This window comes from Sorex araneus, chromosome X (assembly GCF_027595985.1).
Source record: "Sorex araneus isolate mSorAra2 chromosome X, mSorAra2.pri, whole genome shotgun sequence".
Classification (NCBI taxonomy): Eukaryota; Metazoa; Chordata; class Mammalia; order Eulipotyphla; family Soricidae; genus Sorex; species Sorex araneus.
The window spans coordinates 285,500,279-285,526,835 of NC_073313.1; the positions used below are offsets into that span (position 1 = coordinate 285,500,279).

General features: G+C 41.2%; 1 protein-coding gene across 3 annotated transcripts in view; it reads right to left on the reverse strand.

Annotated features, from left to right (window-relative positions):
- Positions 1–26,557, reverse strand: part of PSME4 (proteasome activator subunit 4) — a 106,897-nt gene that overhangs the window by 57,564 nt on the left and 22,776 nt on the right. For 2 of the 3 annotated variants that reach the window (XR_008627441.1, XM_055123337.1), the window contains exons 2-12: positions 24,803–24,943; positions 24,062–24,178; positions 23,369–23,398; positions 11,270–11,314; positions 9,761–9,910; positions 8,314–8,377; positions 7,341–7,415; positions 6,874–6,996; positions 4,964–5,056; positions 3,588–3,853; positions 963–1,149 (exon numbers count right to left, since the gene is read on the reverse strand). Coding sequence is in view for 2 of the 3 variants with exons in the window: in XM_055123337.1 (XP_054979312.1) it covers positions 963–1,149; positions 3,588–3,853; positions 4,964–5,056; positions 6,874–6,996; positions 7,341–7,415; positions 8,314–8,377; positions 9,761–9,910; positions 11,270–11,314; positions 23,369–23,398; positions 24,062–24,178; positions 24,803–24,943 (1,291 nt within the window). In the remaining variant the exon portion in view is untranslated. The remainder of the gene's footprint in view (positions 1–962; positions 1,150–3,587; positions 3,854–4,963; positions 5,057–6,873; positions 6,997–7,340; positions 7,416–8,313; positions 8,378–9,760; positions 9,911–11,269; positions 11,315–23,368; positions 23,399–24,061; positions 24,179–24,802; positions 24,944–26,557) is intronic. The other variant, XM_004615804.2, reaches the window with a different exon arrangement.

A 26,557-nucleotide genomic window follows, 5' to 3' on the forward strand; every position in this document is an offset into this window, starting at 1 on the left:
CATCACCCAGTGTAACCAAATACTTGAAAAAAAAATAAATAAAATTTAAGGGGAAATAAAAAAAAGAAAGAAAAAGGGGAAGGAGGGAGGGAGGGAGGGAGGGAGGGAGGGAGGGAGGGAGGGAGGGAGGGAGACCCAAAGCACTGCCTGGGATGGCCCAAAGTTAAAACAAAAAAAATTTTTTTTTTCAATAAACATTTTAAGGTTCCTCACACTTAGTAAACAACACGAATTTATATTGACTTATATATTGTTTAAGTCACAAGATCTTCAAATTTTTGTCACTGAGAAGTTCCTGTGCTCCTTAAAAAGTTGACATTACTAAAGGGCTAAGAGTAAACACTGGACAGGAACGTGGCTCTGTGGACTCCCATGGCCACACATGTGTGATGCCCTTGGTTTGATCTTAAGCAAGAGCTTAAGATTAAGAAAGACTGGCATGAGCTCTGTGTGTGCGCGCGCATGTGTGTGTAAAAGCTGTACCTGTTCTGCAGTTAGTAACTTCTAAATCACCAGTGTACACGAAGGAACATGCAAACAATTACATTCCATGTTTTTGTTTCTGTTCCCCGCCCCCCCCAAATCTGTTTAACAGGAAACCAGCAGCAAACATAATGATGCTTCAAACGTCATGCTCATGCACTCGGCAGGAAGCACGCAACAGGAGGCCCAGGGCAGACTCCAGAGGCACCCAGAGGCCCTGCCTGTCGCCAGGCGAGTGATACGCAGCAACAAAAAGCCAAGCTAAGTCATGATCATTACAAATACACCTGAAGACACACACTGTGGAGAAAAAGGAACAGGCCCCAGATGTACGCTTGGGCATTCACAGATAAAATTCTGTTGCTATCAGCAAAGTGTACACTGATCTGTGTTCTCAAGACCATTTAAGTACAAATGAATAGAACGTGCATCAAAAACTCAGGACACTTAAATGCAAGATGGAAGCCTTCATCGCTTACCATGCATTTGCTGAAGTCGTTGGGGTCCACCCCGGGCAGCGCCCTCATCAGGAGCGGCAGCATGTGCGTGGGCCCCTCGGGGAACCACTTCCCCCCCGACACCAGGCTGCGGGCAACCCCAATCACACAGCTCAGCGTCGCTGTGAGCTGGTGAGGCTCCGTTAGGGTCTCTAGTGCGGGGTACGTCCTGCCGTGAGAGAAGAAACCGTCAAAGAGCATCCATCACAGGTAATGATACAAACATATCAGGTATATTAAATCTGTAGGCTGCATTTTGATTTATAAGCTTGTGGGAAGCAACAAAATCTTTGGGTGAAGATTTGCACTCAAAAGTTAACATGAAATCACGAAAGAGAGAAGAAAGGCACAGGTAATATAGGACTTTCCCCAAACCCTCTGCCTCCGAAACACATTTTTCCATAGAAATTCCACAGTAAAAAGGGGAACAAACTGGTAGATCCTGCCTTATTTCTGCCATCTCAATCCACATTCCACCAAGTGTCCATGTAACCTAATGGTCAGCAAATACTAGAAATCTGGAACTGAAAGTCGAAACTAACCTCTGTTTTCCCCCTTTCTCGAAAAGGTTCTTATCAGAATGTAAAAATTACCCCATTTTGTACCTTTGAAGCCAAGTATTTTGAAACTGGAAGTCACCTATCAGAACATGAGAATATGCTGGTGTGAGAGCAGAGAGGGGGGTTAAGACACACTCGCTCTTTCATCACAGTGTTTAAGAGACAACACTCACTCCTGCTTTTAAGAATCTATCCTAGAAGGGATTATTAGCAGAGCCATACTAAGTATTCATTAACATAGAAAATGTATTTTACATTCCTCTTATGGAGAAAGAGAAAACAATAAGCAAAAGGGAGAAAGCCCAAATACCCAGACCTATACACAGTTTCAGAGATGAAGACGTGTGGTCAGGGCGGGGGTAGAGGGCATGTGTGAGAGGCCCCGGGCTCTCCCTACCACAACTCACCACACCCAGCACCACCAAACTCTATTAGAAATCGTCTTTGTCCCTTTTCAATGCCACACTAAATGCCCTCAAACTCTCATTTGTAAAATAATTTTGATTTTATAAAACAAGGATATTTCCCCTCAAGGAGCAATTTTGTCACTTCTAAATAATAATAATAATAATAATAATAAACAAAACAAAACCACCCTTAGAATCCCCCCCCAAAATATCTTTCTATTGTCGATTTTATCAATAAGCATATTATTCAAGATACAAGTTACCTTGTATGGGCCGACCCGGTTCGATTCCTTTGCCCCTCTCGGCAAGCTACCGCATGGCAGAGCCTGGCAAGCTACCCGTGGTAATATTTGATATCCCAAAAACAGTAACAACAAGTCTCACAATGGAGACGTTACTGGTGCCTGCTCGAGCAAATGAATGAACAATAGGAAGACGGTGCTACAGTGCTACTAATATTACATGAATTGAGAACTACAGAAAAACATCAAGGATATTTATAAATTCTGTTTTCCTTCTGTTCAATATTACCTAATTAAACAGCTGGAGGAAAAAGTAAAAGTGGAGAAGTAAAAAAACAAAAACACCCCCAAATTTTAACAAATTTATTCGAGCAGCTGAGGTTCCTCCCAGACGCATGAAGCATCTGCCCACTGATGCCCGAGCTGCAGGTAGGCGCCGCTCACCCACCGCACTGCCCGGGCAAGCTCGGGCCGAGGGGGCACCGCTGGTCCAAGGCAGGCTCCGAGAACAGCAGGTTGAGAAAATAAAGTACAGGCCAGGCATGGCACCGAGACAGCAGCCACAGAGAGCAGAACCAAGCCAAACTGAAAACTACTGAAGTCCTATTTGGATCAAGGTGCCTATAGCGTAAGAAAAGGTGACCCATTATTCCCATTTCAACAGATTAAAAGGAACTCTGCACTCTGCCACTAAGGTCCTCAGACAATCTTGAGTTCTCAGACAAATCAATTTCCTCCTGATTTCTACAAAGCAATGCCCAATAGTGACAACTGCTCTTAAAATAACTCAAAGGCTCAAATTCAGGCGGAGGAAAAGCACAGAGCTACAACAACTTACTAAGGGCGCACACTGGGACTGCGAGTAGGGAACCACAGGACATTTGTTGAGCTGTGTGTATACCTTAGGTATATGGGGTAATGCAAACCTCCCGCCAGGAGCCCCCAGTGTGGTCCCAGGAACCATTCCGACAAAGAAGAAAGCAATAAAAACTATAATGTATATGAAAATAATAGTTACATTTATAGAGCAGACGACAATAATGAAAAACAAAATAACTGCCCCACTCTTCATTCTAAGAAACAATAGATATCCATAACCCCATCTATGACCATGCTCTGACACTCACCTTCTGATGAAAAAATGTTTTTGAGCCAAAGATATGAGTAACAAAATGTGCAAATAACCATCAGTACTTATTCTGTCCCAATTATCTTTCTCCCCGATAGTCTTTATCAAATTACCAGATATAGGCTAAATGTATATTACTTCTTCTCTGAGAAGAACGATCAACACCCCGAGAGCAACTCAGAACCAAAAAAGAAAAGAGTCAGCACAGCAGGAGGAAGGCACAGGGCAAGGCTGCTTCGGAGGTCTGGGGAACAGAGCGCCACACTGACCTTTCCAGAACAGGGGGTATCACTAACTCCGGTCTCATGAGCGCCAGGTTCTGCAAAGCCTGGGCTGCTTCTAAACTACCAGTTTTGCTGAACATTGCCAGGAGGACGGGCTGAATGATGCACTGTACGAAGTCGGTGACGTCCTGGTCGGTGAGCTTGTGGCTGTCAGGGACAGGGGTGAGCCACGAAGGCTTCTTGTACCGCTCACGATGCAACCTTCGAACTACGCTGTTCGGCAACCGCTGGAGGAGTTTCATTAGCTTGTTCTGGGGACACAGAAGCACAGTTAGAAGTATGCTCTTTCCCAGAGATGCTCACGGTTTCTCTTTATACCATCAAATAGATTTTTAAAATAACAGCTGTTACAGTATATTTGCACAGTGGAGCTAGATACTATTAGCTACACTAGTTATCAATGACTTATAAAAATTAAAATGTACTTAAAACTTATTTTCATTTCTAGCACTACATAAATCTTCCACTATGTGAAAAAGACAAATATATGTCAAGAGTCACAAAACTAGAGATATAATTCCATGCTTTTATGGCATTTTATGGCAGAGAGTGGCAGAGAGTCTCTTGCCCGCACGCCTGGCTGTCTTCCCCGGGGCCCCTCGGAGGAGATGGGCTCCAGCTTCCCTCCCCACCCCGAGCAGAGCTCCCGGCAGCTGAAGACCACCGGAACCTAGCTACAGCCATGCTCGAGGCCCCTCTCCACACGTTCGGACAGGCCTCATGCATGAAGGTACTGGCAGAGGAACCCAGATGTGTGTAATTCCATCAACAGCCAACATCCAGAGACTTAAAAGCAAGCTCTCAGAAGCGCACGGCTGCTTTGCTGCAGCGCGATGTCTTGTAGCCTACTTCTCCCTCTGGGAGAAACTGGCAAGCTTCTGAGAGTTTCCTGCCCACATGGGACAGCCTTGCAAGCTTCCCATGGTGTATTCATATGCAAAATCCAGTAACAAGCTGGATCTCATTCCCCTGACTCTGAAAGAGCCCCCAGTGCAACATTGACATCCTTGGGAGGGCCGAGTTGAGACAGACTTCTAAGATCTCAGGGAAAGGACGAAATGAGAGGTTACTGAGCCCGCCTGAGAAATTGGTGATTAACGGGATTTCGTGATCATGATCGTTATGGCATTTTGGTCACCACTTTGTTACCAGACATACATTTTATCATCAGTTCTCCATGGCAACATTAATTTATTTGCACATGGTTTATAAATACAATAACTTTATTTGGATTTAACTCACTTAAATATAGCTTATATGAAGGACAGAAAGTGGATTACAGTTTTCCCACTAGGCAATGCTTAAGTAAGACTGCATCTTAAAAACCTCTAAACCCTAGAACGAAAAATGAACATATTTACCAGCCAACGCCCATTATTTGAAGGATGATAAAAAGATGTGATACTGTTAAACAAACCAGTTAAGTGTTTCTGTACCAGCTTACTTGGTCCACCCTGTTCAGATAAAAGAGTAAAAAATATCAGTATCACGTTTTGCTATAAAACTACCCTAAAAACTCAGTATTTACCTGCTTTCTCTAAACCTAAATAAATCCACTGTAAAACTTAAGGTCACTAAGCTCAAGGTTAATACAAATAAGTCTCTGACGTCTTTGGTCCATTTTGCTGAGAGGTGGGAACCTACTCTAGCTCTAGACAAGAGTCAAAAACAACTTCTTAGACAACTTCTTATTCATCAATTAGAAAGTCACTCATCTAGAGTGAGCTCATGAGTTGAGCACACACCCCAGTCCTACAAGCTTCCCCCACTGAACAAATTCAGGGGTGGCCCCTCAGCAGAGGGAGGAGCAGCCTCTGAGTGTGGCTGCGTGTGGCACAAATATCAAACCAGCTGACAACACAACAGTAGCTGGGGCTGCAGCTGGAGCCAGAGAGAAAGTCATCTTATTCACCCTACTCATCCGTATCCTATTCATCCTACTCCCTGTATCCTACTCACCCGTATTCCTACTCACCTACTCACCCTTTTCCTACTCATCCTACTCCCCCGTATCCTACTCACCTATATCCTACTCATCTGGCACCCTCCACCCCCCTGTATCCTACTCACCTACTCACCTATATGCTACTCATTCTACTCCCCTGTATCTTATTCACCTATATGATGCCCTAGTCTGATCTTTAGCACAAAAAAGAAAAAAGGAAAAAAAGAAAAAAAGAGAGGGAGAATCTTGAATGTTTATTAAACCAGATCAGAAAACTGGAAAAGTATCTCATAATTTAGGATAACAGTGTATTTTTTAAAAGAAAAATCTCTACAGAGCTTGTCACTAAAACGACAGCATCAGACACACACAAAAAAATTCCGTATGAATTCAGAATTCAAGGTTTTGTTCCTGTTCTTGCTTTTGGGGGGGGGGGGCGGTGCACATCTGGTCACAGGACACCCTCCTGGGAAAGGATCAAACCAGGACTGGCCTCATGCAACACATGTGCTTTCCTTCTTGTACTATCTCTCTGGCCCCCAAGAATTTCAAGGGTCTTTTTTGCTTTTTGGGTCACACCCAGTGATGCTCAGGAGATACTCCTGGCTCTGCATTCAGGAATCACTCCTGGTGGTGCTTGGGGGACCATATGGGATGCTGGGAATCAAACCCAGCTCGGCTGCGTGCAAGGCACAAACACCCTCCCCGATGTGCTATCGCTTCAGCCCCAAAAGGTCATTTTTTAAAAATTCTTATTGTACAAAATTAAAAGGTGAGATTTACATAAATGCATTAAAATATTTTATAGCTATTTCTAAACGTTTCAAAGGATTATACACACTATGGGCCAGGAAAGTGGTTTAGAGGTCAAAGAGCACCAGCCTGGGTGTACCCTGGGTTCAATGCCCATCAGCACAAGAACAGAAAAATAAACTGTGTGTTTAAACTTTTACATGAATATTAAACGTGAGTGCATAAAAATGGAGCATACGCTGAAGCCTAGGTCCTAATCCTACCTTAAACATTTTCAATTCGACCTTAGGAAAGTTTGTTTTTTTTCTTTCTATCCTGAGTGTCGATCTATAGAACTGTAATAGACATTTTAAAGGTCTCAAAACTCTTTTGACTTGATTTTTAAGGTCTGAATTAAGAAGATTTATAAATGCGACATTATGCATACATTCTGATACTTATTGTATCAGAAATATCCCCAAATAATGTGATCAACAGGGTCAATATACACCTGCATCACAAGACAAGATTTCTAGACAATTAACACAAAACATATGTGAATCATATGCAGCACTGTATTAGAGTGTTACAAACCATCATGGCGGTGATCCATATTACAGCATGTCCTATGTCATAGGCATTTGTTAAAAATCTTGGAACTAACACTTGACTGCTTCCCACTGGGAGGTTCAAGCTTCTCAGAATTCTTGTAAATATCTTACAGGGGAAAAAAAGGAATTGTGCATGAATATTTAGATATAGGCATCAACTCTTTCAATAATTGATAGTGTCACTGAGTATCTTCTCATCGGATCCAGCTTTAACCAAAATTACGCTGTTTAGTGATAGAGTAATAGTATAGCAGGTAGGGGGCTTGCTTTGCAGTGGCCAATGGGGGCTCAAGCCCCAGCATCCCGCACGGTTGCCCCTGCCCCCAACCCAGCACCATCAGGGGTGATCCCTGAGTCCAGAGTCAGGAGTAAGCCTGGAGCACCACCAGGCATGGCCCCCAAAAACCAATGTCAGTGCAGTTACATATATGTTCAAATGTTCTTATTTACCTTTGGTACATATGGATCCCAGTCAATGTACCCTATATTATCTGTAGCCAAACGAGCAAAGAGATTTACTAGTTGCTGAAAATAAACAAAAAAATATATATTTGTTGTTGTTAAGTACCACGTTCTAAACTTTTCCATTTATTTCCACAAATCATTATTAACACAATTTAATATTACTCAGTTTTTTAAAATATCACCAATTTAAGCTTTTTTTCCACCAACTTAAAATCAGCTGCGGCTGATTTTTAATAATATTTTTAATAAGGAAAACAACAGAGATCCACAATACAAACAGAAAAAGAGATTTTTTAACCCAATGAGCATGTAGAAAGCATGTGCCATTCTTCCAGCACCATGCTGATGGAGATAAAAGAGGAAACAGGCCCTTCTATTTCGTGCATTTCAAAATACTTACGGATGCTACCAGTCACTGATCAAACCAAAATAAATGCCTACTTCCATTAGAATAAAGCAACTAAAAATCAACAACAGAAGATGGCAACACTGCCTGATAGCCATTTCTTTCTTTCTTTCTTTCTTTCTTTCTTTCTTTCTTTCTTTCTTTCTTTCTTTCTTTTTAATATTTTATCTAATCACTGTGAGATAGTTATAAGCTTTCAGTTTGGGTTACAATCACACAATGATCAAACATCCATTCCTCCACCAGTGCACATTCCCCACCACCAATGTCCCCGGTAACCCTCTCTTTTCCACCCTCCCCCTGCCTCCATGTCAGACAATATTCCCTATACTCTCTCTCAACTTTTGGGCATTATGGCTTGCAACACAGACACTGAGAGGTCATCATGTTTGGTCCATTATCTACTTTCGGCACACATCTCCCAACCCGACTAATTCCTCCAGCCATCATTTTCTTAGTGATCCCTTCTCTATTCCCTGGCAGCCATTTCTAAAAAATAAATGATGTGCCAATATCTGTTTCTAAACTAATGCAGGCAGCGCGGCTACTCACCCCTTCCCACTGTGGGAGATTCTGCACGGAGACCCACAGGCCCATGAGCTCATCGAACCAAAGTCTGCAGAAGGAAACTGGTGTTAGGCACAACAAGTGGATCAAAGCCAGGGAACCCTTCTATTTTTAAAAATCTATTATTCTTACTGAGAACTATGCAACCTAAAAAAAACATACTGAGAGTTACAAACACAGAAGTTAGAGCTATTCTGTCTGCCTGTCTCCTTGCATTCCTGCGGGAGAGGATCTCCTCAAGCTGCTCGTCTCGTCACACACTTACTACCACCCTACCAGGGATGCTGGCAAGCTTCTTTCACTGTCCTCTTCCTTCCATTTCCTGTCACTACCTGCTTGTGCACCTATTCTGTACTTTCTTTTCTTTAACAAGCCGATTAATAAATAGTAAATAGACTATACTATTAATTAGCAGCGATAGCACAGTAGGTAGGGCATTTGCCTTGCATGCGGCCGACCTGGGTTCGATTCCTCTGCCCTTCTCGGAGAGCCCAGCAAGCTACCAAGAGTTATCTCGCCCACATGGCAGAGCCTGGCAAGCTACCCATGGCATATCTGATATGCCAAAAACAGTAACAACAAGTCTCACAATGGAGATGTTACTGGTTCCACGCTCAAGCAAATCGATGAGCAATGGGATGACAGTTACAGTGACAGTGACAGTGTCAGTGATTAATCAGCATCATAGTAAATAGTTCTACAGAAATAAGCCAGAGCGCTCAGTGCTGTTATGGGGGGTGAAGGGGAGAGGGGAGAAATAAGTTCAACTTAAGTAAATAAAAGAAAATACAGAAAAAAAGAAGTTTGAGTATTATTAGTCAATCTTTACCAATGTCAAATAGAAACATTCAGCATCTTTTAATTATAATTTTATCAATACGCAGCTATACACCATTTTTCTGATTTGACATCTCAGTGGAAATGTGAACAAGATGTGCCAAGCACAATGCACACAACATAGCAGAAATTATTATCCTTTCAGACTCTTCAGCTGTAAAAATACAGTCAAGGTATTTTGTATGATTTGTTATATTCCTGAAGCTCTAGAGAAAAGCACTTCTTGAAAATGGTGCAAAGACTATCCAAGCTAAAGGGGGGAACAGGCTGGGGTATTTTCAAAAGACCCATGCACACAGAATGTAAATTAAAACCAAATTCTAGGAAATACTTTTCTCTCTAAATTCGATATAATTGAATATTTCTCTCACTATTTATTGTCAGCCCCCCAGTTTCTTAAATCCCTCATCGTATGAAGCTCCACACACAAGTGTTCCCTTCTCTTTACATACAATCCTGTATTGTTTCAATCTTCATCATACTTCAAGTACAGTAAAATTAACAGCCGAGTTTGTATTTTCTTTAACTTACTATTACTTTTTAGCTTGCCTACTTGTACTTCCTACCACATTGTAGAATTTAGCAAGATACTTACTTAAAACCTTTACTATGGAGGTGTGGAGGAAGGGAGGTAGGAAGAAATATTTCAAAGTAAGTGATGGCCTTCTGCATCGTGACATCAAAAGGGCACAGTAAAGGCCGCCACTCCTCCAGCATCTCGGCCGTCGCTTCTGCTGGGAAATACCTGGAGAGAAGAAGACTTTCACGAATCTGCAGCTGAACACAAGTGCTAGGTCTCTCGTTAGCATCGGCCGAAACAGGAGCGGAGGGAAAAGGGTCTCTCAGCTCTATCCCTGACTACAAAAGCGGGTGACAAGATACACACTCCTCTAACTCCACAATGATTGTTCTGTCACACAGGAGAAGGCAAATTTTCTTTTCTATGGGGTTTAGGAAACTGCAGTAAAGTTGAGAAACTTAGGAACAAAAACATATATACTCAAATCTATAGGACTAGAGGGTCTTGTCTTATAATGTAAACATGGTCGTTGCAGATGTTTTTCCTGTGTATATAATAGAAATAGAAAGATAATCTTACATAGAATCCACGCTACAAAAGAAATGCAGTAACGTGAGAAGGTTTCAGTGTGGGAATCTTGAGACCCCAAGGTGACAGTCAGCCTGTGTACAAGAGGGTGGGACCTAGCAGGGACTTCTAGTCACTAACCCGAAAGCAGAGAAAGGGCGGGACACCACTACGCTAAAGCAGCACTCGTCAGCAGCTGTCCACGTGCGGGGAAACAGGCCAGCCATCAGCACCAAGGGAGTGGACCACTGGTTCACAAACTTTCCACGCCTGAGGGCCAACAGCCATCTGTGGCCCGGCCTTTGAAGATTGCTGGACTAGAAGATCTTGTCCTGCAGGCTTAGACTGGGTCATACAGTAACTGGCCAGCAACAGAGAGCTGATTCAGAAACTAACTTGAATTCCTGCTACAAGTATAGAATAAACCCAGGGGTATTCATTTGAGAGAAATCACTGCACCATAGCAGGTAAGCAGTGTCAGAACAAATAACCGGTAATAAGAAAGCAGTTCAAACGGAGAACTGGGAATTCATTCAACTGAAATAAAAATCTATCTACAGTCATCTTTAAGTAGTAGAATATAACATATTTAAGGCCAGATATTCTCCTGAAAAAAGAATTATTTAAAACGAGCAGAAAGCACTTCAGTGCAGTAACTGCAAAGACCATTTTGGAAAATATTTTTGATTTGAGTAACCATGTTCCAGGAAAACCTATCAATAAAGATAATTACACAGAAATTAAGAGGTTCTTATTTTATAAGACACCCACACTACTTCAAAATTTCTAAATCCAGTTCAAGAGTTAGAAATAGAGCAGAGATGGAGCTCAGTGGTGGAACACGAAGTGTTCACTGGGCTTCTATCCCAGGCTCCTACCCACTCCCCAAAAACTGGAGTAATATGCTGCACCCAGGGACAATACTTAGTATCACAATGTCACAAAGCCATTTAAGCAACTAAAGTTGAGGGGAAGCCCAGAGAAACAAGAGACTTTATCAATCGAGAAGCTACTTACGGTCGGCAGCTTTTCACGAGTGTTTTGAGGACATTTTCTACAGAACTGGGGAAAAAAAGTCATTTGATAAATTAGGTTTCATTGATAAATTAGGTTAAGTATTTTAAGAGCACATAGAATTCAGTCACACGCATCTCTAAGATCTGCTCACATTTTCACAGATATTCTCTGTATATGTTGTAACTAGTATTTCTCCCTCATGCAGATAAATTCTAAGGACTAACCACCCAAATCCTTCTCTGCCACAAGGGAAAAAGAAGAAAACCGGGAATACAATGAGTCATTTTCTATCTTCACCGAGGACGCAGCAAACACCACACTTATCAACACAGTAAATAGGCTCAGTGCTTTAACATGTCAGATAATAAATTGTCACTTTTATTCAAGTCTCAGATAGTAAAACAGAGATGACAGGGCAAAATCTGGAGCGCTTCTACCAGCGACCACCAGAAACTGGTCCCCACTACCTGCTGATGAGAGCCCGAGCCCCTCGAAGGCACTGCACCACCAGCGACAAGGGTCAGAGATCTAATAAGCATCTCCCGGAGCAGTGAGTGCAAGCCAGCTGCACAAAATGAAAAGCTGCTCATACTTTCTCACAGCTGCTTCAAACAGACAGCAAGAAGAGGATTTGTTTATGAATTTGCAACAGAAGTGTTAGTGCTACTACAAAGGCCAATGTGTAAACACACAGAACTATTAAGGGCATACGTAAATTATTAATTAGACCCAGTCAAGAGGTTAAATGCAAATAAACAAAGGGACATTAGGTAATATGAACTGCAATTTTAAAATAACAGTGTGGCTACTTAGAGCACGGTAAGTGTAAGTAAAAATATCCCAGTTTGGGCCGTGGGGGGCGGTTGGTGCAGAGAGACGCACAGTAGGCAGCCTTGCACGTACCCACCTGCACCTCATACGGTCCCCTGAGCACTGGCAGGAGTGAGCCCTGAGCACGACTGGTTGTGGCCCCCAAACAAAAACAATTAGATGGAGAATACGGTAACTTTCAGACAGTGCTTCCACTGAGTACTTTCTTGGAAATTCTTATGTCAGGATGTCTACCATACGTCTCCAAAAGCTTAAGAACGAATCTGCAAGAAATTCTAAGGAATAACACACTACAGACAGCCAATGTATTACAAAACCAAGAATCAGAATTAGAACTTCATTGCTTGCACTAGTAGGCATTCATTTTAACTCCACAACTATTCAGAGAAAAAATAACCAATGAGGAAATGAGGTTCCCATGCCTGGGTCTACCCGAAGAAACAGGAGCATGCAGTCAGAAATATTGTGAAGCATTTTTTCTGTTTATTAGAAAAATACATAAGTATTTCCCTCTCTTATTAAAAAAATATATAAACAATTTTAAAAAAAAGGTTTAGCTGAAAGAGCAGCTAAAATGCCTGCATATTTAAAAAAAAAAAAAAAGGATGGGGGGAGGAGTGTCAAAATGTCTCTCAAACTATATCTATAACCCCCAGAGAATACAACTATGCTTCTCACTCTGGCACTTCCAGAAAGTACAACAAGGCAATGTGTTCATCCAGCCACACACATTAGCTTCATTATACTTACAGGACTCAATAAACATCATTTACAATGGCAACAAAGAACAGAGATTCTTAGATTTGCTTTAATTTGTGTTGAAAAACCCATTTAGAAAATAATATAGGAGGGGTTTAAAGAGCCACCAATTTCCAAACCAAAAAAAATAAAAAAATAAGAAAGATGAACTAAAATGAAGATATTAAAGTTTAATTCTAAAATAGTAAGCTTCCTGTCCAAACCCCCAAAAGATCTTTAATTAAGAGTGTCTGAAGTTCTTATTCATTTAAACTTTCCATCTCTCACAATTTCTGTGGTAACTCGCTGGGGTGCTGACACCGAAAACCTAATGTCAACGAGGACCTTCTCCGTCCCCAACAAACTTTCATAGACTATCAAAAAAGATTCTGGAAAGCTGGTCATAAGAAAGCAAGTACAATATGTTGTCTCAGGTTCACTTCACTCTATCAAAGAACAGTCACAGGAGAGTCAAGGCTCACACCGCTCATCAGAGTACATGACTCAATTCACCTCATTAAGTCCATCCCAACCCCTCCTCGTATTTAAGGTTTGTACCATCGGGTTTATTCTCTTTGTCCAGAAAAGGGTACAATCTCTCTAACCTGTGATATCTGTATAGTGACCTTTTGTGATTCTTGTAATCTCTCAAGATGAAGGGAACAATGTTTCTGTTTAAAAATAAAATAAAAGGTTAAGGCTAAATGCTACCAGAGTATATTTTACTAATTTTTAGAGGGAGTGAATAATCACTATATACTTTTCCAATTATTGGAAATTTATGATACGAAAGGGTTAACAATTCAAAACACCTTTATTTTTTAAAAATCAAAAGGAATCCACTGAGGGACTAAGCTCTGGATAGGTTTTCTCAAATCCTATTTCCTCACAGAAAAGGCAGTTAAGTTATAAAGAATGGCATCACATATAATGAAATAATTCCCAGCTAGAGCTTACTGTGAGACCTGATTTTGAATAGTAGTTCCACCATATTAGTACTATAGTATTATAGCTTCCATATTTCCATCTATTTAAGCAATAATCCCTCTAATAGTACCTAAAATAACTGCTATGAAATTTAAGTAATATTTTTTAAAAAACAACTATTTGGTTCAATATTAAGCACAATACATGTTAATTACAATTACTATTTCCTATCTATCCAAAATAAATTCTATTTTCATTTTCTTTAATGACCAGGTTTTTGCTCACTTCGCTTTTACATTTATTCTGAATAGCTATTAATCTACAGTTTAGGAAATCAAATCCAAGTAAGAAATTATTCTTCCTCCTGTCACCCCCTATTTATTAGGGCAGAAAGTCCTTGTCCCAGTTTCAACAAATTCCTGGGTAAATTTTCCTCTTTAAATTGCAATCTCTTTATGAATATGAAATAGAGAAGAGCCCGAGGAGAACCGAGAGTCTGGGCATATGTTACCCAGTTACCAAGGGCTGATTTGCAGAAACCTGGAGTTTTAAGCTTCCTACCTTCTTGGCGTTACTTATCATGGGATATAAGGACCATATTCATTTCTAAACTAGAGAAATCTATAGCAAGTGATATATTCAAGATGAGAGCTATGTGTACTTGTGTACTACCCACAGTCAGAGAAACTTACATTAGACAGTTCTTCAACTTAATTAAAGCTTAACTTCAAAATAATGTTTTTTTCATAAATGAACTAGTATGTTCTAACTTTGGCATATTCTATAAATTTCTGCTTTAATTTGCTTGTAACTTAATGGTGACATATTCAATAAACCTCTGCCGTAATCCTTCTAATTTAATAATTGTTTAATGCACAGTACTTTTCTATGCCACTTTATCTAAAAAAGATCAGGTTTTGCCTGCTTTAATTTTTTTCCTAAATTGAAATAACTTCACTCTAAGTTAGTTAACCACTTCCACCTTATATCTAATCTTTCAAAAATATGGTATTACTTAGCTAAATAGCCATTTTTCACAACCACTTCACACAAAATTAGGGCCTAGTTAATTTTACCATAATAAAGGTATGAAATGCCACTGAAACAGTACTAGTTCTGACTCTTTATTTTGATGATGATGATTATTATTATTTTGCTTTTTAGGTCACACCCGGCAATGCACAGGGATTACTCCTGGCTAATGCACTGAGGAATTATTCCTGGCAGAGCTTGGGGAACCATATGGGATGCTGGGAATCGAACCCGGGTCGGCCTCGTGCAAGGCAAACGCCCTATCCGCTGTGCTATCATTCCAGCCCCTAGTTCTGATTCTTCATAACAATTAAAGAAAAAAAAGTCTTATGGCAAGCATTAAAAAACTGTAATGACCCTGGCCACACGTGTAAAAAAGTGTATATCCTTGAAATGATTATATCTGATTCCATCGAATATTTTTTTAAAAAATTGCTTTAAAAAGTGCAATTTCTAAAGAAAAAGTGCGATTTCTAAGTTTCTGTGTGAAAAAGAAGAGAAGGGGGGATAGGCAAGGAAAGTAGGAGAAGGTGAAGAGAGGGAGAAGGGAGAAGGAGGGGAGGGAGGAAGGGAGGAAGGAACAAACTAAGGAGAGGAGGAAGGAAGGATCAGTGAGATAACTCTTGGAAGAGTTACTTCAGAGATTCCCAGAAATACTATCAAAATGTATCAGGTGGGGGTGGCTGAGAGGATCAGCAGCTTTGCACCAGGAGCTCCAAGTCTGATTTCTGGGCTAGTGACCAACAGTGCCACTGGTGACCAACAGTGCCAGGAGTGAGCCTCACGGGAGTCATCTCTGAGGACCCAAGGAATGGCCCCAAAATGAAAGGCAAAAACAAAAAAACAGTTTTAAGTAAAAATCATTTCATCTCTAATTTCCAAATAAATGTAAAAGTAAGTTTTTAAAAAGCAAAAGAGTTCCTCAAATGTCACTGTACATACCAAATCAGTAACCATCATTAACAAAATTGACTTTTTGTTTCTTTGGGGGCCCACACCCTGCGATGATCAGCAGTTACTCTTTTTGTCACTCCTGAAAGTGCTCAGGGGACCATATGGGGTGCTGGGAATTGAAGCCGGTGGCCACGTACAAGGCCAGCACCTACCTGCTGGCTGTACTATTTCTCCAGCCTCCCAAATGGATTCTTAAATTTCAGCAAGGACTCCCCGAAGTTATTTTCATTATTTTATTATGTTAAATTCTGGACACAGAGATGGTGACAGTAACTTAAGCTCAGAAAAGTGGCCACCTGTATCAAGACACTGTTTCTACCCCAACAGAGATAATAAAAACTATATAATTTATGTGCTATAATAACGAAAAAGAGGGAAAGGAAAGAATTTCATTGTATCTTAAGGACGAGAGCTGCAAATCAGGGGCCGGAGTGATAGTCCACTGAGAAGAGAAGGTCATTTACTTTGCAAACAGCTAACATGGGTTCAATCCCCAGCATCCCATATAGTAGTAATACCTGAGTACAGAACCAGGAGTAACCCCTGAGCATCGCTAGCTGTGACCCAAAAAGAGAGAGAGAGAGAGAGAGAGAGAGAGAGAGAGAGAGAGAGTGAGTGAGAGAGAGAAGGGGGGGGGGAAGAGTCACAAAAGGAAAATACCAAACTTCTTCAGAGGCAAATTAAAATGAATAATGCAAGGGTCTAATACCAACATAGGAAAGAGAAAAAATGCAACCTAAATTCAAATTTGTATGCATGTATGTATGCACACAAGTATGCATGCATGTATGTATGCATGTGGTATCAGTAACAGCTCAGTGCTTCATTCATGAGGCATACAATCCACTGTGGAGAGACAAGTCACATCTCTTCCCAAAAAATGTTTTTAAGCAAATGAGTTATTTAGGTTTGAACTAGCCGTGAAATGTGTAAAATCACAAAAACGTATACACATAACAATTCAAATACGAATATCCCATAACCATTGGTAAAAAAGTTAACCTAAACATAAGTTCCCATTATATTTTCACTGCAATATCCTTCCATGGTATGCTGCCTACATGTGAAACCTGAACCACAGGCCAATTAGGTGTATGAAGTACTTTTATAAAATAGAGAATAAGATCCAACTGCTTCTTTTATAGGTTGGATGATAACAATACAAACAATTTTTAAAAGCAGGCTAAAATGTGATGCGCTCACGCAGTGACTTGCTTATTATTTGGGGGGCACACACAGCGATGCTCAGGGTTAACTCCTACTTCTGCACTCAGGGATGGCTCCTGACAGGGTTTCTGGGGACCACACAGATGCTGAGGATCAAACTCAGGTACGGCACATGCAAGCAAGAGCTTCACCCACTGTACTGTCCTGCTGGTCCCATTAAGCACTGATTTCCATGAAGACAAACACAAGGAACATGTGCTTTAGGACTTGAAAGACAACGAATTCAAGCGACCTTTCCCTCTTGATTACAAAAACAGCACTCTAGAGATAGCAACAAGATAGCATGTTCAAGTCAGCTGGCCAAACTGTCTCAAAACGGGACTGAATGCATCTAAGAAGAAAATAGTGAAGTCCAAATACCATTTCAAAAACAGTGTTCTGCATTTTCCCCTTAAAAAGTCAATGTTTTTAAATCCAAATTTATTGTGACTATGAAAGTTCAAAATACATGCTGTCTTATTGTGCTAAAAGATTCTTTTCTTTTGGGGACACCCCAGCGATGCTCAGGGCTTACTCCCGGCTCTGCGCTCAGGTACGGATCCTGGCAGGTTCGGGCGACCATGTGTGGTGCCATCAGGGATCTTAAGTAAAAGTAAGATTTTAAAATGCTTCAAATCAGCATTCCTCTTGGCCAAATGGCCACAGGTTATTCCAAGCAGGTCACAGCTGACAGTCATGTAAGGAAAACAGGCTGGAAGGGTCCTGGCTGGGAGGAGCGTAGGGACACTGAGGTGGTACAGCAGGGGCAGACAAGGAGCAGGGAAGCCAACAGCACTGACCGACTGTCCCTACAGGAGACCCAGGAAGCCACCGACTTACAAAGGAACCAGGGGCAGAGAGGAAAGCGTGCTGGGCCCGGGCACTGCTCCCAGAGGACATGGCAGGTCCGTGCTCTGGGCCAGCGCTGCCAGGGCCACCAGAACAACACCTGGGGGTGCGGGCAGTGGGGGTAACAGCAGGGTGCAGGGAATCAAACTCAAGGATTTGATGGCCTGGCCTGCTGGCCCTATTAATGGGCACGTGTGACTTTAAAAGCAACAGGTACAAAGGTACAAGGAGCAAAGGAGTTGCCGCAAGGCGGACACTGCCACCGCTCCACCCCCAGAATTCACCGGAGATTTAAGAAACAACCAGACGGACACACAAACACACACACACACACACCCCTGGAAAATTGCACAAAGATAGCTGATTGTGAACTGTCTAAAGGTCCCTGAAGTCAAAAAGGGGACAGACACACACACACACACACACACACACACAAACACACACATACACACACCCCCCACCCCCCCCCCCCCCGAAAATTGCACAAAGATAGCTGATTGTGAAAAAAAGCTCGGGGGCTGAGTGCGTGTACACTTGCTCGGCCGATGGTCCCGTGACGTCTAGCCAGGACAGCTCCCACACCAGGTGTGGACCATAAAAAAAGAAGCTAAATCGCGGCCCAGTGAATCTCACCCATGCCCACTGCCCTCCAGACACGAAACTCGGCGCCTTCCTAAGGGAAGGCCGTACCCAGGGCAAGTGCCGGGCTGGCTCAGAGCTGGACGTTGCAAGTGTGCACCACAGATCTGGGCCCTCAAAGACAAACCCAATCAGGACTTTTACAACAGTCCTGTCATATTCAACTTTGCATGGTAAACACTGATAAGGACCTATCTGCACATTACTTCCCAGAGTTTCATGGATTTCGCTACTTCCAGATAAAAGTACATTTCCTCGCTCTAGTAAGTGAAACGAAGGGAAACAACTTCCGCACACTTTATGTGGCTGCTGTCCAGAAGCCCGCGGGGCCAAGGCTCAGGATTCCTCACAGCCCTTTAAAAACTACCGTGCCCAATGTTTCCTTATGACCTAAACACATTTTAAAGTCTGCTGCATACGGTCCTTTTCAGAACTCTTACAATAAAAGCACAAAAGACTGATGACTTATGTAAGGCATGGTCCAAATCATCTAGACAGAAATGTCTCCAAGAATGTAACACAGGCCAGGGGATGGCTCAAAGCCCATGCTCTGCATGTGGAGGCCCCAGATTGGATCCGTGATACTCCCAGGGGTGCCCCTGTACCAAAATAAACAACCAATTAATGTAAAGATGTATAGGCTGAGACAGAAGCCATAGCAATAAATCCTTAAGGCTTAATCCATCCTAAATAAGTGAATATACAAGCATTCTTTAGGAAACAGCTATAGAAAGACAAAATTGAAAATAAAAAGTTTCTTAAACTAAAGCCCAATCACAAATAAGAATTTTTCTCTTTTTTTCTGACATTTCTTTTATTTTCATTTTTGCTGAAGTAACATAGCACTATAGTATTATAGCACTATAGTATTATGTGAGTTCCAATCGCACATCACTGAAACACCACATAAAACTACAATGAATTTATGATTTATTTTTTGCTTTTTTTGGGGGGGGTCACACCCGGCAATGCACAGGGGTCACTCCTGGCTCATGCACTCAGGAATTATTCCTGGCGGTGCTCCGGGGACCAATGGGATGCTGGGAATCGAACCTGGGTTGGCTGCGTGCAAGGCAAATGCCCTCCCCGCTGTATTATGGCTCCAGCCCCAAATTTATGATTTTTAAATCCAATTTCATCCCTTATCATAGACCCTTTTAGGCAGATTTATCCACCCCTCTTCTCCTTCCCTTTTTCTTTAAATTTTTAAAAATTGTATTATTATTTTTTAAAATCACTGAGGTAGACCCTCACAAAGTTGTTCAAGATTGGACTTCAGTCATACAGTGTTCCAACACCCATCCCTCCACCAGTGCACATTTCCCAGCACCAGTGTCCCCAGGTTCCCTCCTGTCAGCCCCCCACCCCCTGTCTGCCTGCCTCTATGGCAGGTGCTTCTCTTTTCTGTCTCTCCTCTCTGTTTCTCCTTTCTGTCTCTCTCTCCCTCTCTCTCTCCCCTCCCCGCACCCCATTTTGGGCATTTTGGTTTGCAATAATGATACTGAAAGGTTATCAAGAATATCCCTTCACCTACTTTTAACCCCCAGATCTTGTCCAGCATGATCATTCCCTGCTGTTCAATTGTCATACTGCTCCCTTTTCTATCTTTCTTTCCTCCGCCCCACACACACTTGTGGTAAATTCCAACCACTGACCAGTCCTTCTAATCCATTTTCCCTGACCATGGATATTATTATTCTACTAGATAAATTTTTATGTACCACAAATGAATGCAGTAATTCTATATCTGTCCCTCTCCTTTTGACTCATTTCACTTAGCATGATACTCTAACTCTCCATGTCCATCCGTTTATAGGCAAATTTCATGATTTCATTTTTTCCTAACAGCTGCATAATATTCCATTGTGTAGATGTGCCATAGTTTCTTTATCCATCCGTCTGTTTTTGGGCACTTGGGTTGTTTCCAGATTCTGGCTATTGCAAATAGTACTGCAATAAACATAGAAGTGAAGAGTGTGGTTTTTTTACTGTGTGTTTTTGGGTCCCCAGGGTATACTCCCAAGAGTGGTAATGCTGGGCCAAATGGGAGTTCAATTTCTAGTTTTTTGAGTAATGTCCATATTGTTTTCCAAAAATGTTGGATTAGTCAGCATTCCACCAACAATGAAAGACTCCCTTTTCCCCCACATCCATGCCAACACTGGTTGCTCTTGTTCTTTTAGATGTGTGCTAGTCTCTGTGGTGAGATGATATCTCATTGTTTTGATCTGCATCTCCCTGATGATTAGTGATGAAGAGCACTTTTTCATGTGTCTTTTGGTCATTTGAATCTCTTCTTTGAGAAAGTTTCTGTTCATTTTATCACCCCATTTTCTGATGGGGTTGGGTATTTTTTCTTGTAGAGTTCAACCTGTGTCTTGTTTATCTTTGATATTAACCCCTTATCAGATGGGTAGTGGGTGAATAACCTTTCCCATTCTGTGGGCTACCTTTGTATCTTGGTCACTGTTTCTTTTAAGGTACAGAAGCTTCTCAGTTTAAGGTAGTCCCATTTGTTTATCTTTGTTTCCACTGGCTTGGTCAGTGGTGTTTCATCTTTGAAGATACCTTTAGCTTCAATATCATGGAGGGTTTTGCCAAATTTTTCTTCAGTATACTTTATGGATTCTGGTCTGATGCTGAGGTCTTTAATCCATTTTGATCTGACTTTTGTGCTTGGTGTTGGATAGAGGTCTAAGCCTGTCTTTTCTTTTTTCTTCTTTTTTTTAATACGAAGCTGTCCAGTTTTTTCAGCACCACGTGTTAAAGAGCCTTTCCTTGCTCCACTTTGTATTTCTTGCTCCCCCATCAAAGACTAAATGATCAAATATTTGAAAGCGTGTGTCAGAAAATCCAACTCTATTTCATTGGTCTGCAAGTCTGTTTTTATTCCAATACCATGCTTGTTTTAATTATTACCGCTTTATAGTACAGTTGGGGAAGGTGATGCCTCCCACCTTTTTTTTCCCCTCAAATAACTGCTTTAGTTACTCATGGGTGCTTATTGTTCCATATGAATTTCAGGAATGTTTGATCAATTTCTTTGAAAAATGTCACAGGTATCCTTATAGGGGTCACATTGAATCTGTTTAATGCTTTGGGGAATACTGCCACTTTCACAATTTTAAATCTCCAATCCATGAGCAGGGGATGTATTCCCATTTTCTCATGTCTTCTTTTATTTATTGAAGTAATGTTTTGTAGTTTCCTTTGTACGGGTCCTTCACCTCCTCAGTTAAGCTGATTCCAAGGTACTTGATTTTCTGAGGAATGATTGTGACGGGGATTTTTTTTTTTTAATGTCACTTTCTTCTCTCTCATTATTTGCGTATAGGAAAGCCATGAACTTTTTGGTATTGATTTTGTAACCTGCCACAATACAAGTCAATTGTTTCTAGGACTTCTTGGTAGAGACTTTAGGGTTCTCTAAGTATAGTATATTATTTGCAAATAGAGCCTTTCTTCCTTTCCTATCTGGATGTCCTTAGTATCTTTTTCTTCCTTAACTGCTATGGCAAGTACTTCTAGTATTATATTGAATAGAAGCAGCGAGAGTGGGCATTCTTGTCTTGTGCCTGATCTTAGAGGGAAGGCTTTTAACTTTTCCCCACTGAGAATAATACTTGTCGTGGGCTTGTGATAGATGGTTTTGACTACATTGAGGAAAGTTTCTTCAATTCCCATTTTGCTGATATTTTTCATCATAAATGGGTGCAGGATCTGGTCAAGTGTTTTCTCTGCACCTACTGATATTATCATATGATTTTTATCTTTTATTGATATGACGGATTATGTTGATTGACTTGTGAATGTTAAATCATCCTTGAACCCCCAGGATGAATCCCACTTGGTCATGGTGTATGAGTCGCTGGATTCTACTTCTAATATTTTGCTGAGGACATTTGCATTCATTTTCATCAGGGATATTGGCCTGTAATTTTCTTTTTTTGTGGTGTCTCTGTCTGCTTTTGGTATCAGAGTAACATGTGCCTCATAAAAACAGGAAATGTTTCTATTTCTTCAATTTCCTGGAAAAGCTTGAAAATGACTGGCAGATGGTCCTCTTGAAATGTCTGAAAGAATTCACTAGTTAATCCACCTGGTCTGGGCTTTCGTTTTTGGAAGACTTTTGATTACCATTTCAATTTCCTTGATAGTGATAGGTCTGTTCAGATACTCCCTATCTTCTTGTTTCAGTTTGGGAGGTTATAGGAATCCAGGAATTTATCCATTTCTTCTAGGTTCTCTTGTTTGGTGGCACAAAGACTTTCAAAATAATCTCAGATGATCTTTGAATTTTTGTGGCTTCTGTTGTGATGTCCCCATTTCACTTCTGATTCGGTTTATTAGGGTTCTCTCTCTCTTTGTGAGTCTTGCTAGTGGTTTATCAATCTTGTTTATATTCTCAAAGAACCAGCTTTTGGCTTCACTATCTTTTGGATTGCTTTTTAGGAATCCAGCTTGTTGATTTCTGCTCTACGTTGTATTATTTCCATCCTTCTGCCTGGTTTGGGCTCCTTTTGCTGTCATTTTCTAAGATGTTAAGCTGTGAAGCCAAGTTATTTATGCGGGCCCTTTCTTCCTTCCTGATAAACGTTTGTAGAGCTATAAACTTTCCCCGTAACACTGGTTAAGCTGTGTCCCACAGGTTCTGGTAGCTCGTGTCCTCATTCTCATTTGTTTCCAGGACAACTAAGAATACTTTTTAAAAATTTTGTTTTCCCTAGAAAGGAGCTTGAACGAAAGCTCAAAGAGCGAGGCCCTGCGTCCTATGGGTGTCCCAGTTCTGCTCTCTGGCCCGCAGCCACCCAAACACGAAGTTGGGAGACCCCGGAGCATATCACCAGGTACGGCGCCCGAAGAAAAAACAAACCAAAAAATGCTTTTCAGGCCACAGATACAGCTCAGGAGTAGAATACTTGCCTTGTTTGTCTGAGGCCCTTGGTTTGATTTCTGGCACGACAAAAAAAAAAAAAAAAAAAAAGTAAGGAAAGATCACAACTGGACAAGCCTTGATTATTAGTGAGAAATTACACTTCGCAGCCAAGTTTGAAATCATTAACCAAAACGGGCAGGTGATATACTAGACTATAAATTCAGAAACACTGAATATGCCAAAATTAAAAACCTGAAGGATGCGATTCTATCTGAACAAACCGTAATCAGAGATGTTAGATTACTGTCAGTAACAAAGGTGGAGTCTGGGAGGCACGGGCGGAGCTGGGCATCTAACAGGGATCGATGCCCCCTGATTACACAAATCTACTCTTCTTAAAATCTACATTTTACCTGAATTAAAACACACGTGAATACATTAAGAAAAATGCCAAACGTGCATTATCTTAATGATAAATTACTAGATTTCAAACAAAAATCTCTTGGCCAGCATAACAACACTGGCTGGGAGAATTATGCTGGTGGGAAACTCTTAAGCACAGTTGCACATATAGTTTAAAGAGGGCAGGAAATTATTTTACCAGTTAAAGTATGCTAAAATGAGCACATTAAAATGTATATATGATTGTTTAAAACTAATCACTCAATAGTTGTCGATTATGGATAAACTTCCTAAAAGCCCCCAAATGCTCCCAAAGTATGTTAAATAGAAATACTTACTTCGGAAACCAATTTAATCCCAGATGCTCTGTCTTGGAATATAATATTCTTTCCACCATGTCATAAAGTGGTCTCCACGGTAACTCCAAATCATCTCTTGAAAGAAGTTCCTTTTTTCTATTAAAAATATAGATAGATCAGATGGATGCATGTATGCCAAAAATATGTGTATACTACATATGCTGTACAGGATGGACAGATGTTAAATGTTGCAGTCATTTTGCATTTCCCTATTCACAACCACTCACAAATAGAGGATGACATTCAGAAGAACAATCTGATTTTTGCTGCAGCTAGAACCCCCCAAAAGCACTGGTGAAAGGGAACAGTTAAAATTTGTGCCACCATTACTATAGATGAACTCCACACAATCGATGGGGCACTTAATGTTTCTAGCATTGTACAAGATATTCTGGGTTAAGAAAAAAAATGATTAAATAAAAAGATCCTATCTCTTCAAAGGTCTTATAACTTATATAAGGGAAGACAACTAGGATAAGTAAAATAACCAGACATCATATAACTTAATATGTGCTCTGAAAGAGACAGCTGTTTGGAGAGGATGAAATAAAAAATTTATAAACATATATGTTTAAACTCATGATAGGCTTCTGCAATTATTTTCCAAATTGGCAATTTGAGAGTTGGTCTGCTCATTCAAGAATACAAATAAGTGTTCCCTAAATCTTGAGGAACAAACAAAAAAAAAATCATGAGAGAAATCAAAGGAAACAGACTTACTTTAACAAATTAATCAAGAGACGAGCGAATCCCTGCATCATGCTGATTTCTAGTTTTGGAATTGATACCAGCTCATACAATAACTTGATAAAAAGAACATGATCTTCTTTGCTAAATTTTCTCCCATAAAGTCGAATATATCTGCAATAACAACAAAATCTATTAATAGTCCATGACACAAATATGGAGACGTATTCAAGTTCATTGCAGTACCGTTCATAATAGTCACGATGTAGAAGCTTAAGACTTATAAATACCCATCAACAAATAAATAAACATATACTATATGGCATATGCATACAATGAAATACTCAGCCTTTGAAAGGAAGGAGATTTTAGTCCTGCTACAAGACAGATGAATCTTGAGGACATGATGTCAAGTGAAATAAGTCTTGATTTACTTTAAGATGTACTTAAAGTAGCCTGACTCATAGAAACAAAACGTAGGACGAAGGTTGCCAGAGGGTATGGGGAGGATGCAAATACAGAACTGACATTTAAGGGGTATAGTTTAGTCACTCAAGATGAAGTTGTAGAAATCTGTTAAATACTGCACAAAGTATAATACTGTAACTTTAAAAAATTGCATGCATTAAAAAATTTTCCCCATTAAAATAATTTCCCATACAAAAAAAACTATGGCAATTTATTTCAAATGTCTTTATGCTAAGTATTTTCTAGTTACCCATTAATATACAGGGAAAAAAATCATTCTGTTCTGTAGTTGACAGATTGCCAAATAGGCCAGGAAGAATGGCGCGAGGGCTGGCGCACACGCAGGGTGCAGGGGCCCAGGTGCATACAGGCTCTGCATGGAGGCTGCAAACACAGAACCATGGCTGGTAAGACCCTCACCTGCAACAGACCCAGAGGAGGCTGGATCCCTCCACGAGAAGCTCCAGCAGGAACGAAAGGCCAGGAAAGGGATTTCAAAGGCCCTCGACCATTTGGCAAACTCCCTAGCAGCGGGCTCTTACCTAGCTAGAAAGCCCCATGTGGGATACCATGGGCAAACCCTGCAATAGCCACCTTGGATAAAGGAGGTGCGCACACATGCTGCCCAAGCACGCGTGTGGCCCACACCCCCTCAAGAGGTGTGCTCTCATGTTTCCCATGGAACACTGGGGTGCTGCCGACACTCTCTGGCTGGAGAAGTCCGAGTTCTCCCATTCTCCCTTGCGTGTCATTACTCCCTCACTTTACCTGCCCTCTTCTTCTTCCTAAAAGCCTTCAAATAAAATGCTTTTCATATTGCTCATCTTCTCTGAGATTCTTTTATCTGACGCGAGACAAAGAGACTGGTAACCCTGGGAAATGCCTGGGACTGGCCCCGTGTACGCAGGTTTTATCCATCCCGGCCTTCCCAGGGGTCCCCAGTGGCAGAGGAGGATCAGGAGAAAGTGAACGTCTCTCTCCCCGCCCCACCCCCACCTCACATAAGCCACCCGTGGGGCCCACTGACTTCACTGCCAGGTGTGGCCCCCAAACCAAGTAACATACCAAATATTTTATAAACAAAAGGCTATGATAACTGAGCTTGCTCATCAATTTTAACAATCCAAAATACTGCTAGAAGTGAAGAATCCTGGTGAGCGGGCACTCCGGACCCCAAACCAAGCTGCTAACACCGGGGTGCATCAGATGAAGCAGGTGCAGTCTCCCCGCCTTCTCCAGATGGAAGCCCGGTGACCATCAGCTTCTACAAACACGGCTCCCATATGTGGAGACCAGGACTATTTCTTCAAATCCGATATA